Genomic DNA, 13,598 nt, shown 5'->3' on the forward strand with positions numbered 1-13,598 from the left:
GTGCGTTCTCTCTCCAAAAAAAATAAAATAGGCATGTCTTTTAGAAAAAATAAAAACAAGAAAGTGAAAGTGTAAAATGTGACTGAATTTCCCCAAGAAGCTCAATAAAGTTCCTGACATTTTATGGTTCAAGCCCTGTGACCTGCATTCCTCGCGGGACGAAACACCAAACCCAACTGCTGAGCAGTATCTACGCAGAGGGGAAACCCCAAAAACCGGTCATCGTTCTCAACCTGCCTAAACTGTTTTGCCATTGATCTAGATGAAGGCTCGGAATACATGCTTTCACTTCTGTGAAAGACACTGAACTGGGGGACATCACTGACCGGAAAATAACCGCCAAGGTTTGTCAAGAGCAAGTGCAAAACAAATGAACGGGCTAACAGAGCTACCCCGAAACAAAGTGCCAGAGGAGACTGAGAGGAGAGGAAGCAGCGTCGTGCGGGGGGCTCCGCGAGAACGCGTGGCACACGTACACACACCATGACCTTCTCAATAACAAACCGAAGCCAGGAAATGTCGCACAGCGGGTGTTTAATGTGGCCGGGGTCCGCTACTCCCCGTGTCCTTGGGCACCACTCCCCCTCGGCCGGACCCCGTCTAGGCACCGCGTTGGAGCTGCACTAGGAATCCGGACACCAGCACTCGCTCGCAAGGAACCCATGCCAGCGAGAGGGGTGTGCGGAGGAGGGGGACCCCCCTCGACGCCGCTTTATTCCTGGGACACTCCAAAGGTCACAACCTAGAGGCCGCTGGAACCGGAATAAAGGAAACTTCCCAACAAGCCTCTCTCCTAGGACGAGGCCGGACCTCCGGCCTCTCAGCTCCTGCCGACGGCGGAGCCGAAGGGAGACCGAGGGGGACGCCCGGGGTCCCTGAAACGGACCGACCCCAGCCCTCGCCCCGCAACAGGGCGCGCGGGCTCGGGAGGAGTCGGCGGGGGCGCGGGGCGGCCAGGCCCCACCCGCACGCCCCCAACCCCGCTCGGAGACCGCGGCCCGCCTGCACCGGGGCCATAGTCCCGGGAGGAAAATGACCTCCCGGAACTCACCTGTCCTGCCGCCGCCGAGCCCGCCGACCCCCAATGACAACCGGGCCGTGTGTTACCACCCGTCCGTTCTCAACCTCGCGGCACTCGACACACACTGGGAGACGCTGGACACCAAGTCTCCGCCCTGGCGCGGCCCCGCGACCCGGCACCCTGACGCCCCGCACTTCCGGCACCGCCGGAAGCTCCGGCCTAGCCTCGCGCCCAGGCCGCCGGAAGTCCCAACACAGCCTCCGCCCTGCGCCGGAAGTCCCGTCCGCGGCCGGCGCCTCGGCCCGGGCCGCCGGAAGTCCCTCCCCTCCCTCTGCTCGCGCCGGAAGTCCCGCGTCCGCCCGCGCTGCCGGGGCCGGGGCGAGTGGGGATCCCGGGTCAGCGGGGACGCGGGGGCGCGGTTCGGCCCCCGGGACTGCGTGCCCGGGCCCCGCGGGGCCGGTGCTCGCCTGGAGGCGCGGCCCGAGGGTCCTAGCCGCGGCCGGGGAGGCGCCGGCAGGGCTCACACCGGCGCGGCCCACGGTACTCACGGCGGCGGGCTCCCGTGGGGGTCCCGGGCCCCCACAGGTTCGCATCCATCGGCTCGGGCCGTGGAGGGGGCTGGCGGCCGTCCAGCCCCGCGTGCTCCCCGCGTGCTCCCCGCGGCCCCACGGTTCCTCGCGCGGCTCTTCCCCGCGCAGCCGAGACGCAGGAGGCTGCTGGTCCGCGCGGGCGCCCGGTGGAGGTAGAACTATTAATATTGCAGCTCATCTGCAGAGGATGACTCATCCGCTTTCCTTTCTGAAATATTTGTTCGCCATTGGCTAAAAAGAAAAAACAAAATCAGCTGCTCACTGCAAAAGGTGGGACTTTGTCGTCTCTGGTCTAGGCTGGAAAAGGGACAGAAGACTGGAGTCCTTAGGCGGGTGACCATCCTCTGCTCTACAGACAGCTCTACCTAGGCGTTGAAAGCTTACCTGGATTAAATCAGAAGTGTGGAAACATTTTCCATATATGTGGGTCAACATTCTTGCTCTTTCCTTTAAACACAAAAGCTCACCATTCAAATTCAAGAAGCCCTGATGAGAATGTTGCACCAGAAACAAATTTGACGTATTTGGAGATCCAAGTAACCACAAATTATGTAGAATAAATCCTGAAGTTATTTATGCATTAAGTGTAGCAAAAGCTTAGCCCTAAGAAAGAATTCTGTAAGAAACTAAGTGTTTCAAACTTTTGGAGGTTGTGGCAAACACTTAACAGGGAAGAGAGATTTTCCTCTACTCTGCAGGGTTCTTCTGGCTGGTCAAAGAATTCAACTGACATGAGACAGATTAGCAGGAAAATATAAAATTTAATTAGTAATGATTTATTAATTCACGAGGAATTCACGTAAACATGAGAGCTTCTAAAGACAGGGAAAATGAGATGCCTATGTCATCCTGAAACCAAGGAGAAGGGGTAGGGGCCTGGGACTTCAAAGGGAAGAAAGCAATGTTTGCTGAGCCATCCAGAAACAATGGAACAGAGAGGACTTTGATTAGTTTGCTAGTTTCCTCCCTGTCCACCATAGCTAGGTCATATTCTACAGTAACTTGTGTGGTAATAGCTTTTTTCCTGGAACAGGTCTTCTGTCTTAAATCTTTTAGGCAGTTTGGGAGAAGGGAGAAGCTGTCAGAGTTTCTGAGTCTTTTCATCTTTGCTTGTTTACAGCTCAAAATAATCTTCATGCCTAAGTGGCACATCTTGGGGTGGCAAATTTTGGTTCCCTACATAGTCAGGTAACAATTTTATTTAGCACCTAATGTGCAGAAGGCATTCTCCTGGGCATAGCAGCAGATAGAAAAGCTTTATGAACAAAACCATCTCCAGGGAACTCACATGCTTATATGCAGTTTTACTTTGCACAGCATCTAGTTTGAATGAAGCCTAGGATGTTGTCAATTGAGGTAATTTTTTTCTTTGATATATTTATATCAAAGATATATATATATTTCTTTGATATATTTTTTCTTTGATATATTCCATAAAAGTCACTATATCTAAATGAGTGCATCAATGAGGTGTCACAAAACTAACGATGGAAAGGAGTCAACACTTTGAGGCCCTACTGTGCGCCAGGCACTTCGCATGTTTGATAATTTATTTAATCCTCAAAACAGTAAAATAAAAATTATCCTAACTTGAATTCTAAGTTAGCATGAAAATGTTAAAATTACTTGTCACAGGTCAAAAAGCTAGTATTCAGTGGAACAAAGATTAGGTTAAAATCCAGGTCCACATCAGAGCTCACATTTCTACCATATATTCCTCTGATGAGGCTACTGTAACAAAATACCACAAACTAGGTGGCTTAGACAATAGAAATTTATTGTCTCAGGTCTGGAGGCTCGAAGTCCAAGATCAAGGTGTTGTCAGGGTCGTTTCCTTCTGAGAGCTGTGAGAGAGTCTATGCCTCTCCTAGCTTCTGGTGGTTCGCCAGCAATCTGGCGTCCCTTGGCTTGTGGCAGCCGTAACTGCAGTCCTCACCTGGCATTCTCCCTGTGTGAGGATCTGTCTCCTCAATGGGCGTTCTTTCTCTACAGTCATATTAGATTAAGGGGTCCCTCTGCCGCCACCATGACTTCACCTGAATGAATTATATTTTTAACAACCCTTTTTCCAAATATGATGACATTCTTAGGTTCTGGGAGTTAGAACTTCCAACATAATGCATGTGGGGATTTGGGATACAATTCGGCCCATAACACACTGCCTCCTGAAATAGATTCTCCATGTAATTAAAAACAAACACACACAAAGCTAGTCTAAATTGTAGAAGGTTGTGACTGCAATCCTGGTATCCAATTACACAGTCCAATTACAGCAGAAGCTGTAGGAAGTACCCTTCCCATAAACCAAGTTTCTGCCTTCTCACCAGCCCACCCATGCAAGATGCACATGATTTACCCCCATCAGGAGAGAGCTGAAAAGGGGCACCTGGGTGGCTCAGTTAAGCATCAGATTCTTGATCTCAGCTCAGGTCTTGATCTCAGGGTCATGAGTCCAAGCCCTGTGTTAGGCTCTGTGCTGAGTGTGAAGCCTACTTAAAAAAAAAAAGAGAGCTGAATTTAATAAAATTCAATATAAGCATGGTTTGATAAGGTTGATAAGATTTGTTGGGTATTAGACCATGTGTTTAATCCTCGATTATTTTATTTGTGCCTCAAACACCTAGGTGTTTATGTTATACTGTATGAGCTAGTTGAGTAATGTTACTTCATAATCATTACCAAATTGTTTCCTATATGTGTGTTACATGTGATATATATAATATTTTTTTATTGAGGAACACCATATTTAGCACTTCATTCAGATTTCTGCTCAAACATCACCACCTTGGGGATGTTTTCCTTATTTATTTTTAGATAGTTATTGTCCATCCCTTAACCGTACTTTATTTTTCTTTATGGTACTTATCACCTCTTGACATTATTTGTGTGTTTGTTTACTGTTTCCCCTACTCGAATGTAAATCCTAAAAGCAGTCATTTTTTTCTATCTTGTTCACTGTTACAGTCCCATGACTTGGAACAGTGCTTGGGACATAGTATGCGCGCACGCACACACACACACACGAAGTTTGCTAAAGGGTATTCTCCTAAATATATAGACTCCTCAATGGCAGAGGTCAAGTTTTCTAATTCCTTTTATCTATCAGATGCATGCAGTTCTGTACAAGAAAAAGGAGAAAACCATGATCAGCTGGAATATAATCACCTGAACAACTACTCAGTCCCTTTCTCCTACCCATACCTGCCCTCCCTAGGATAGGAGGAAAGTTAATTCACAGTTCGTGGACCAAATGGTCCAGTCCACACCATGGAACTTCACCAGTACTGTTTTCCTGACCCAAGTCACCTGTCCCTCATCCATGACACTGTAAACAGGTACTGACCTGTTTCTCACTTCAAAACCTTAGTCTCTATATCAGGTCTCACCCAGTACATACTTGCCATATTTTCTCTACCTGAATAGAGCTTGTTACCTTGTGTGCTGTCCATGTGCTAAATGAAAAGGAACAGTTGTTCTAATCTCACAGTGAGTGTATTTTTGGTCTTCCAGCTGTTTTTAGGAATATGTTTGGTTCAAGTCAAGAAAGGTTTTCATGGGTTTTTTGTTTTTTAATTTGTAAGTAATCCTTACACCCGATGTGGGGCTTGAACTTAGCACCCCAAGATCAGGAGTTACACAGTCCATCCACCGACTGAGCCAGCCAGGCACCACAGTTCTCATGGGTTTGAATAAAACAAATCGGCATTGTTCTCATCATGAAACCCAGATTCTTACAAAGTGAGGGAATTATTTGAGGTAAAAAATGTTAGGAAACTCTACTTAATGAACAACCGAACATGTACTATAAACCTGTTCCAAATGAGGTTAGAAAACTCTGTTGATCAAAAGTACATATAAATGAACAAATATCGTGAGTAGCTCTGTACCAGTCTCCAAGTCACATAGCTGATGTCCTTTTTTTCTTTATCAATACCACGTAATTTGTAACCCAAGAGCATTCACATTATTAAAAATAGCAGTGCCCAGCCATTGACTGAGGCATTGTTATTTATGGGAAGAGGAACTCCAATATATTTAGCAAAGCAGCCAAAGGTAATAGAGCAAGACGCTGAGCTCTCTTTTTGTTAATATTAACTATGCAAGAAACCCAATACTCAAACAGCTCTACAGTGAACTTTGCTAAAAAGCAGAACTTAAAACCAAACAACTGTATGATCTGAATAGATAGGCCTAAACACTTACAATGTAATATGGGCTCCCTTTGTTGTATGTTTTGAATTCTGCATCTCTTCGTGTCTATCAAGCTTATATATAAAGATTTCCTGATAGGGACATGATTGCCCCCAGTATGATGTCATTACTTTGCATAACTTGACATCTTCAAAGTTAAAGTGATGGAATGCAAATACTGTGGTATGTTAGTAAGTCTGGAGTGTTTGGTCACATCATTCGTCGTGTTATAAAAGGGAGCCAAAAAAAAAAAAGTACATCATCTCTGAACTTCAGTTTCTTCATACAAGTAAGGATAACATCCTGTAGACTTTCTTAAGGATAAAGTGAAGTAATAGACATAAAAAGCACATAGCAGGGTGTCTAATGCAAATCTCCACTAGAAGGGAACATAAAGACCATCTAACCTTCAATCACAGATAAAGGTGAGAAGGCCAGAGGTTCTAGTACAGCGTTACTCAGCAGCAAGCAGCGAAGCCCAGGTAGGGACTGAGGTCGTCCAAGATCAGGGGGCTTCCAATGCACCTGCAGTTATCATTCAGTGGGCCATGGACTCCTGTGGCTCCCCAAACCCTTCCAGGCTCCATTAGGGCACAATGAATTTCTGCCTCGTACTAGGATGTGAATTGCCTTTTTCACCCTCATGCTCTCCTGAGCACACAGCAGAGTTTTCCTAGAGACTGTATGATGTGTGGTGACATCATTCTCTAAGGCTAATGGAATGTGTGCTTGTGCATTATTATGTCTGCTAGGACTTTCTAAGGTAGTAGACATAGGGCTATGGTTCTCAAAGTGTGGCTCACGGATCCCCGGGGATTTCCAAGACTTTTAAGAAGTCACAGACTTCTTCTTATTATTTTCATAATAACACTAAAAGTTATTTGCCATTTTCACACACTGATGGTGCAAAAGGAAGCTTTGGGGGAAGGATGGGAGATAAAACTAGTACCTTGTCACTTACCAAGACCATGCCACCAAACAGTACTAGTAGTCCCTGTATTCTTCATCACCATGCACATGCAGTAAAAAAACAATTGCACTTACCAATGTCCTTGATGAAGCAGTAAAAAATATTAATTTTAATAATCTGAACTCTTCAGTATTTATCTAATACTCTATGTAACAAAACAGGGAGTACACATAAAGCACTTTTGCTACATCCTGAATTACAATAGTTGTCTTGAGAAAAAGCTTCTCTGAGAATGGGTTGCAGGCTGAACTTTTTTCATAGAACCCTATTTTTACCGGGAAGAATGAGTAACATTAAGGTTACTAAAGCCAGGGTATTTGGCAGACATTTTGTTTCCATTTTTTTTTTTTTTTTTTTTTTACTCTTTATTTATTTTTGAGAGAGAGAGAGAGAGAGAGAGAGAGAGCACAAGTAGGGGAGGAACAGAGAGAGAGGGAGACACAGAATCCAAAGCAGGTTCCAGGCCCTGAGTTGTCAGCACAGAGCCCAACGCGGGGTTTGAACTCAGGAACTGCGAGCTCATGACCTGAGCTGCAGTCAGACACTGAACCAACTGAGCCACCCAGGTGCCCCCTCTGCAGACATTTTCTAAAAAAAAACCCAACAAAACAAAACAAAACTAAGTGAACTTGTCACTACAAAGAAAATAACTGATAATATTTTTTTTGCCAAAAACAGATTTGAATAATCATGCTAAAATTCAACTTAAAAAAAAAACATGTATCTGCCACCAAGGGCTTGACAGCTTCCCAATGCCTAAAGACTTTTCTGATGAAATTGGTGATGATATTAACAAAGGTGATTGGTATGGAATAATGAAATGTGTCAACATCTGTAAGATCTGCTTAATTCAGTGAAGCAACATTTTCCAAGTGGCCCGATATTACAAAATTTTGCATGGGAAAATATACATTCAAGTTTCAGTCAAAAGCAACAATGTTAATGTAGCAGAATATAAAATGTTCACTAATGTGGTTTCAGATTCCAAAGACCAAATATCCTTTAAAAAATCACTACTTGTGGTGTTTTGGTGTATTATCAAAAAAGAACAACCGTGATCATCTGAAAAGGTTAATAAAATACTTCCCAATTTTCCAGCATTATCTGTGTGAGGCAAGATTTTCTTTATATACTTCAGCCAATGCAATATGTAACAGCTGTCTCCTATTGTCAGACATCAAAGAGATTTGCAAAAATGTAAACAAAATCTCCCACAAACCTCTTCTGACATTTTTGTTTGGAAAACATAATTATTTTTTATTAAAATGTTGTTTGTCTGTATGTGTTATATTTGTCATTAAGTGAATTAACAAATATTTAAATGAATTAAATATTTTAATATATGTTTTGCTATTTCTACTATAGTAAATACGGATAGATACAAACAGTAAGGAAAAGCTCTTTAAGTTTCTCAGTAAATTTTAAGACTATAAAAGGTCCTGAGACCAAAAAGTTTAAGGACTCCTGCACTGCAATTTGCTTAGCAGTAACTATTTCATTAAAAATCTTTCCGTGTTTCAATAAAAATTATTTTAAATTTCACAGGCAGAGAGGAAGGAACCTCAGCTACGTAGACATTTTATAATTATTTTAAAATGGAAAATAATTTCACATGTGATCTGAATTATGATACTCCTGGGGTGCCTGGGTGGCTCAGCCTGTTGAGTGTCTGATTCTTGATCTTGGCTCAGGTCATGAACCCAGGGTCCTGGAATCGAGCCGCGCCTTGTGCTCTGCACTGAGCATGGAGTCTGCTTCATGTTTTCTCTTGCCCCTGCCCCTCTCCCTTGTGCACTCTAATAGTTTTTTAATACTCCTAATATATAACCATGCTTTATTCAATTTATTTGAGCAAGTGAATGATTGTCACCTGATGGCAAATTTGGTCATTGTAATAATTTAAAAATTTTGACAGATAAAATTTTAACAGTTAACACATCAACAGATTTTACCATTGAATGGCAAATTAACCCTATCCAAGCGCAGAATGTCCCTTAACCTGCCTTGACCTCATCAACTTTGCTAAATGACCTTTCTTGGGGAAAGAAACACTTGAGAATGTATAGAAATTCCTCATTGGAGACAAACCCTTCAAAGACAGCAATAAGGTATGTGCGTAGGTGGGGGTGTATATAGCGTGGCGTGTGTGGTGTGGGTGTGATGTGCGTGGGGGGATGTGGAGTCTGGCAGTGTAAGTGGTGGGGTGTTGGGTGGGGGGGGTCTGTGGGGTGTGATGTGGGGGGATGCATGGGGATGAGGGCACGTGGGGTGTGCGTGCAGGCTGGGTGTCATTTGGGGGCTTGATGGGCGTGTGACATGCGGGGGCTGTGCGGTGAGATGTGGGGGGGGATGTGTGGGGATGAGGACACGTGGGGTGTGGGTGTGATTCGGCGGACGTTGGGGGTGTGGTGTGTGACATGGGGGGGGGGGTGTCTGGGTGTGATTTCGGGGGTGTGGGGACGTCGGGGGCGGGTGTGCCGCGCAGCCTGCCGGACGAAAACACCAACAGCGACGTCGCGTCGGTCCCCATTCCCGCGGAATCCTTCCACCCTTGCTCTGGCCGGTCCTCGGCAAGCAGGACGCCTCACCCGCGGAGGCCGTCCGAAGTCTCGGCCCCGGAGGTCGGGTGACTGCGCAGAAGTAGGCGCACAGACGTCACGACGTCTCAGAGGGCGAACGTGCGGGGACCTCTGACTTCTAGGGGCCCCTGACGCAGCGCCCGGGGCGCGCCGACTGGCTGATGCGGTCGGGGCCACTCGCCCGGCCGTCCATCTCGGGGCACCGCCGTTAAAACTGCCCCGCAGCACAGCGGGCTCCTCACAGCGGCCGTCGGAGAGCGCCGGCAGCATTGGAACCAAGTCACCCGGCCAGAGGCCCTGCACGCGCCATCGCGCGACCCTGACGTCTGGCGCAGCCGGCGCGCGATTGGCTGGCGAGCATGTGGCGTGCCCTGGCGCGAGCGCTGATGGTTGGGCGCCCGGCGCCGAGGGGCGGGTCCCAGGTCTGGGGGCGGAGCCTGCGGGAGGGGAGCCCGGCAGAGCGAGCTTTCCCCGGCAGCCGGTGTCGGAGGTAGGCGGACGGAGGTCTTGTGGGGCCCGGGGACCGAGGGGGACCGCGCCGCCCCGTCGCGCTACGTTCTCCGCGCGAAGCCGCTCCCGCTCTCCCTGGGGACTTTCCGTGGCGAGTAAAAGTTGAGGGACGGCCCGGGAGCCGCCCGTCCAGCAGGGGCTGCGGAAGGCTGACCAGTGGGGCCCGGAGAGGGGGAGGAGGGCCGGGAGCCCCCGGGGGGAGGGGAGGGGAGCCCCGGGAGTGCGGAGGGGAGCACGACCGCGAGCCCCCTTGGAGGGGGAAGGCCCGCCGCGCGCCGTCGGCGGGGCCACGAGCCGCTCCGGGGACGTGGACTGACGGCAGGGGTCGGTGACCTGTGTTTGCGCCAGGGTCGCGGGCCAGGTCCGACGGACCGCCACCATGCCCGAGATAGACACCGACGGCCTGGACGAGCAGCAGGTGCAGCTGCTGGCGGAGATGTGCATCCTCATCGATGAGAATGACAATAAGATTGGGGCCGACACCAAGAAGAACTGTCACCTGAATGAGAACATAGAGAAAGGTGCTGTGTCCCAGCGCCCTCCCCTCGGTCAGGCTGGCCCAGGCGGCTCTCCGGGTCCGGACGTGTGGTTTCTAACCCCGTCGCGGCGCCACCGGTGGTCTGGCCGCAGGGGAGCACCTGTCTCCCCACCCCTCCCCACCCCCCCCCCCCTGCTGTCAACACAGCCCCGGGGCCCCGAGCTCAGTTTTCCCGACCAGGAGCAGCTCAGTTTTCCCGACCAGGAGCGTGGCCAGATCTGGCCACCTGCTCGCCTTCTTCTAACCGTGGTGGCTGGGATGTCATAGTCGTGCAAACTCACTAAACAGCAGGAGACTATGGAAAAAAGCAAAAGTGGAGCAAGTTACTAGTACCGGATCGCAAGCTGAGAATGGGGCGAATGACTGGTATTTTCAAACTAAATTAATTGCTTCTCTTTGGCTTTCAGGATTATTGCATCGAGCTTTTAGTGTCTTCTTGTTCAACACTGAAAATAAGCTTCTGCTACAACAAAGATCAGATGCTAAAATCACCTTTCCAGGTGCCTGTGCTTTTAATAAAGTACAGTATTTTCTTGGGAACTGTCACTTGACTCTGTCACTCAGAATTTTTGGGAACCTGGGTCAAAGGGAAACCCTGTGAAACACTTAACTTCATATTTTGCATAAAAGAAGCTTATGTATTGACTGCAACCTAATAAAAATAAAGATAAAAATTGTTATATATATGTATGTATATTCATATACATCTTTTAATATATATTTTTTAAAGTTTGAGAGAATGTGCATGTGGGGGAGGGGCAGAGAGAGATGGAGAGAGAGAATCCCAAGCGGGCTCCAAGCTGTCAGCGTGGACTCCATCTCACAAATGGTCAGGTCATGACCTGAGCTGAAATCAAGAGTTGGATGCTTAACTGAGCGACCCAGGCACCCCTTAGTATATATTTTTATTATATGTATTTTAAGTTTGTACTTATACACTTTGATCTTTCTGGTTAAGAAGACATTAATAAAGAACTTACCTAAACATGTCTGTTTCACAAAATGATTGCTGATAGCTCATGATAACTTATTTAGAAAATCTCAGCCACTTGATTTTCTGTTGTTTTTAAAACTCTTATAAATTTTCTTGATCTTTTAGATTTACTTGGAAGAAAGTTAACCTACATCTATGTTAATATGTTCCAGGTTATTATACCAATACTTGTTGTAGTCATCCATTAAATAATCCAGGAGAGCTCGAAGAAAATGATGCAATTGGAGTAAGGCGAGCAGCACAGAGGCGTTTAAAGGCTGAATTAGGGATCCCCACGGAAGAGGTAACCAATTTTACTGCACTACCATACAAGCTGAAATCTTGTTTAGAAAATTGAAATACGTTAAAACATTTTTAATAAAGTTTTAAATTTAAGGTAGTTCTCTGCTTTGTGAACTTGTGAGTTACTGGCCGTAGAAAGCACCTTCATTACAAATTATTTAAATCTTGATTTCCTCATATTCCTTGTCAGAATTTAGCTCAGTGCTGAAGTAGATTCATCTGTTAACCAGTATGTAAAGTTTATTAATGGAGTCACCTGGGTGGCTCAGTGGGTTAAGTATCTGGCTCTTGATTTGGTCTCAGTACATGATCTTGCAGTTGGTCAGTTTGAGTCCCGAATCGGGTTCCACGCTGACAGCTCAAAGCCCGCTTGGGATTCTCTCTCTGCTCCTCCCCCACTTGCATGCACTCTCTTCTTTCAGAATAAATAAAGTTAAAAAAAAAAAAAAATAAAGTTGGCTACTTTTATAACGGATGAGTTCAAAGATAATTGGTTTCTTATGGAAATACTCAGGAATATGAACTACAAATCTGATTCTGTAAATTGAAATCATCTTTTTCTTTCCTGGAATTGTCACCTTTAAATAAGACCTGAGTAAATAAAGTATATCTCATCCAGTTAAAGTGGTACTTTTTTCCCCAAGAAGTATTATTAAGGTGTGAAGGAGAATGTCACACATCTGGTTTGAGTGACTGTGCCTTTTTTTTTTAATATAATTATTTCAATAAAATCAACTGTTATTTTATTTTCATCCTAGGTTCCTCCAGAAGAAATTAATTATCTAACACGAATTCACTACAAGGCTCAATCAGATGGTATCTGGGGGGAACATGAAATTGATTACATTTTGTTTGTGAAGAAGAATGTAACTTTGAATCCAGATCCCAATGAGATTAAGAGCTATTGTTATGTGACAAAGGAAGAGCTAAAAGAACTTCTGAAAAAAGCAGCCAGTGGTGAAATTAAGATAACTCCATGGTTTCAAATTGTTGCGGAGGCTTTCCTCTTTAAGTGGTGGGATAACTTAAATCATTTGAGTCAGTTTGTTGACCATGACAAAATACACCGAATGTGAATTTCAGGTGGAGATGAAGGGTTAGTAAAATACTGAAAAATTTCTCCACTTTGTAAACTTAACATGATTTTTTAAAATTTGGTTCCCCATAAGAACTCTCACTTGGAACACTGATACTTTACAATCAGTATTTGTGTGGAAAAATACAACCAACTTTTTGATTTTATATTACATCCCCCATATGTGTGCATTGCTATTTGTAAAAGACATTTATGAGAGGCTACCGTAAAAAAAAGGGCAAATTAACTTGTCTAATCACTGTGCTAACATACTCGAACAAATAAATGAAGCTCTTCAGTTTTCATATGTTGTGATAAACATTGTCAGCACACTTGAGAGCACTTTGCTCTTTGCCAAATGCATTATAAATCATTAAATTTTTACCATAGTCTGGAAGAATGTACAGTGGGAACTCTTTGCTTAGCTACTTCAAAACAGTCCAAGTTAACATTCTGTGTGAGCAGATTTAACTAGTAGAGCAGGTTCAAGGGAAATAAAATGGTATATGTCCTGATTTTTGTCACTCTAAATTGATTTTAGGGATTAATCATTCTGAAAGTATTTTGATACTTAAAGTTGAACATTGCTTTTGGTAATGATATTGGTTACAACTATGCTTTCAGATGAAATCCTGCCATTTGCAGTAACATGGATGGAACTGGAAGGTATTATGCTGAGTGAAATAAGTCAGAGAAGGACAGATAAATGTTTTCACTCATACGTAGAACTTGAGAAACTTAACAGAAGACCCTGGGGGAAGGGTAGGGGGAGGGAAGGGGCAAACCACAAGAGACTCTTAAATACCGAGAACAAACTAAGGGTGGATGCAGGGGGTGGGGGGTTGTGA

The 13,598-nt window shown here is 45.6% G+C and overlaps 2 protein-coding genes across 6 annotated transcripts in view; one reads left to right on the forward strand and one right to left on the reverse strand.

Annotated features, from left to right (window-relative positions):
• WDR37 (WD repeat domain 37) overlaps positions 1 to 1,773 on the reverse strand; it is a 64,034-nt gene extending 62,261 nt beyond the window's left edge. The window contains exon 1 of one of the 3 annotated variants that reach the window (XM_047848077.1): positions 1,570 to 1,773. The gene's annotated coding sequence lies outside the window, so the exon portion shown is untranslated. Of the gene's footprint in view, positions 1 to 1,051; positions 1,263 to 1,569 lie in introns of those variants that run through there. The other 2 variants (XM_047848078.1, XM_047848076.1) reach the window with 2 other exon arrangements.
• Positions 1,774 to 9,435: 7,662 nt separating this feature from the next.
• On the forward strand, positions 9,436 to 13,053 carry IDI1 (isopentenyl-diphosphate delta isomerase 1). Of its 3 annotated transcripts, none has more exons than XM_047848080.1 (5): positions 9,436 to 9,841; positions 10,210 to 10,382; positions 10,807 to 10,899; positions 11,546 to 11,676; positions 12,434 to 13,053. In XM_047848080.1, exons 1-5 carry the CDS (start codon positions 9,711 to 9,713, stop codon positions 12,749 to 12,751), a joined length of 846 nt encoding a protein of 281 aa, XP_047704036.1. In that variant the 5' UTR covers positions 9,436 to 9,710; the 3' UTR covers positions 12,752 to 13,053. The 3 variants fall into 3 exon arrangements, with proteins under 3 accessions (XP_047704036.1, XP_047704037.1, XP_047704038.1); XM_047848081.1 differs by having other exon boundaries at positions 9,836 to 9,952; XM_047848082.1 differs by lacking the exon at positions 9,436 to 9,841 and adding an exon at positions 9,853 to 9,962.
• Positions 13,054 to 13,598: the final 545 nt, after the last annotated feature.

The sequence above is a fragment of the Prionailurus viverrinus genome, unplaced genomic scaffold (assembly GCF_022837055.1).
Source record: "Prionailurus viverrinus isolate Anna unplaced genomic scaffold, UM_Priviv_1.0 scaffold_51, whole genome shotgun sequence".
NCBI classification, from domain to species: domain Eukaryota; kingdom Metazoa; phylum Chordata; class Mammalia; order Carnivora; family Felidae; genus Prionailurus; species Prionailurus viverrinus.

Excerpts from the sequence above, each read along its gene's own strand:
- IDI1 (XM_047848080.1), top strand. The coding sequence starts at position 9,711 with ATGTGGCGTGCCCTGGCGCGAGCGCTGATGGTTGGGCGCCCGGCGCCG. Across the intron at positions 10,900-11,545 it reads TGCTAAAATCACCTTTCCAG|GTTATTATACCAATACTTGT; the intron begins GTGCCTGTGCTT and ends AATATGTTCCAG. Across the intron at positions 11,677-12,433 it reads TAGGGATCCCCACGGAAGAG|GTTCCTCCAGAAGAAATTAA; the intron begins GTAACCAATTTT and ends TTTTCATCCTAG.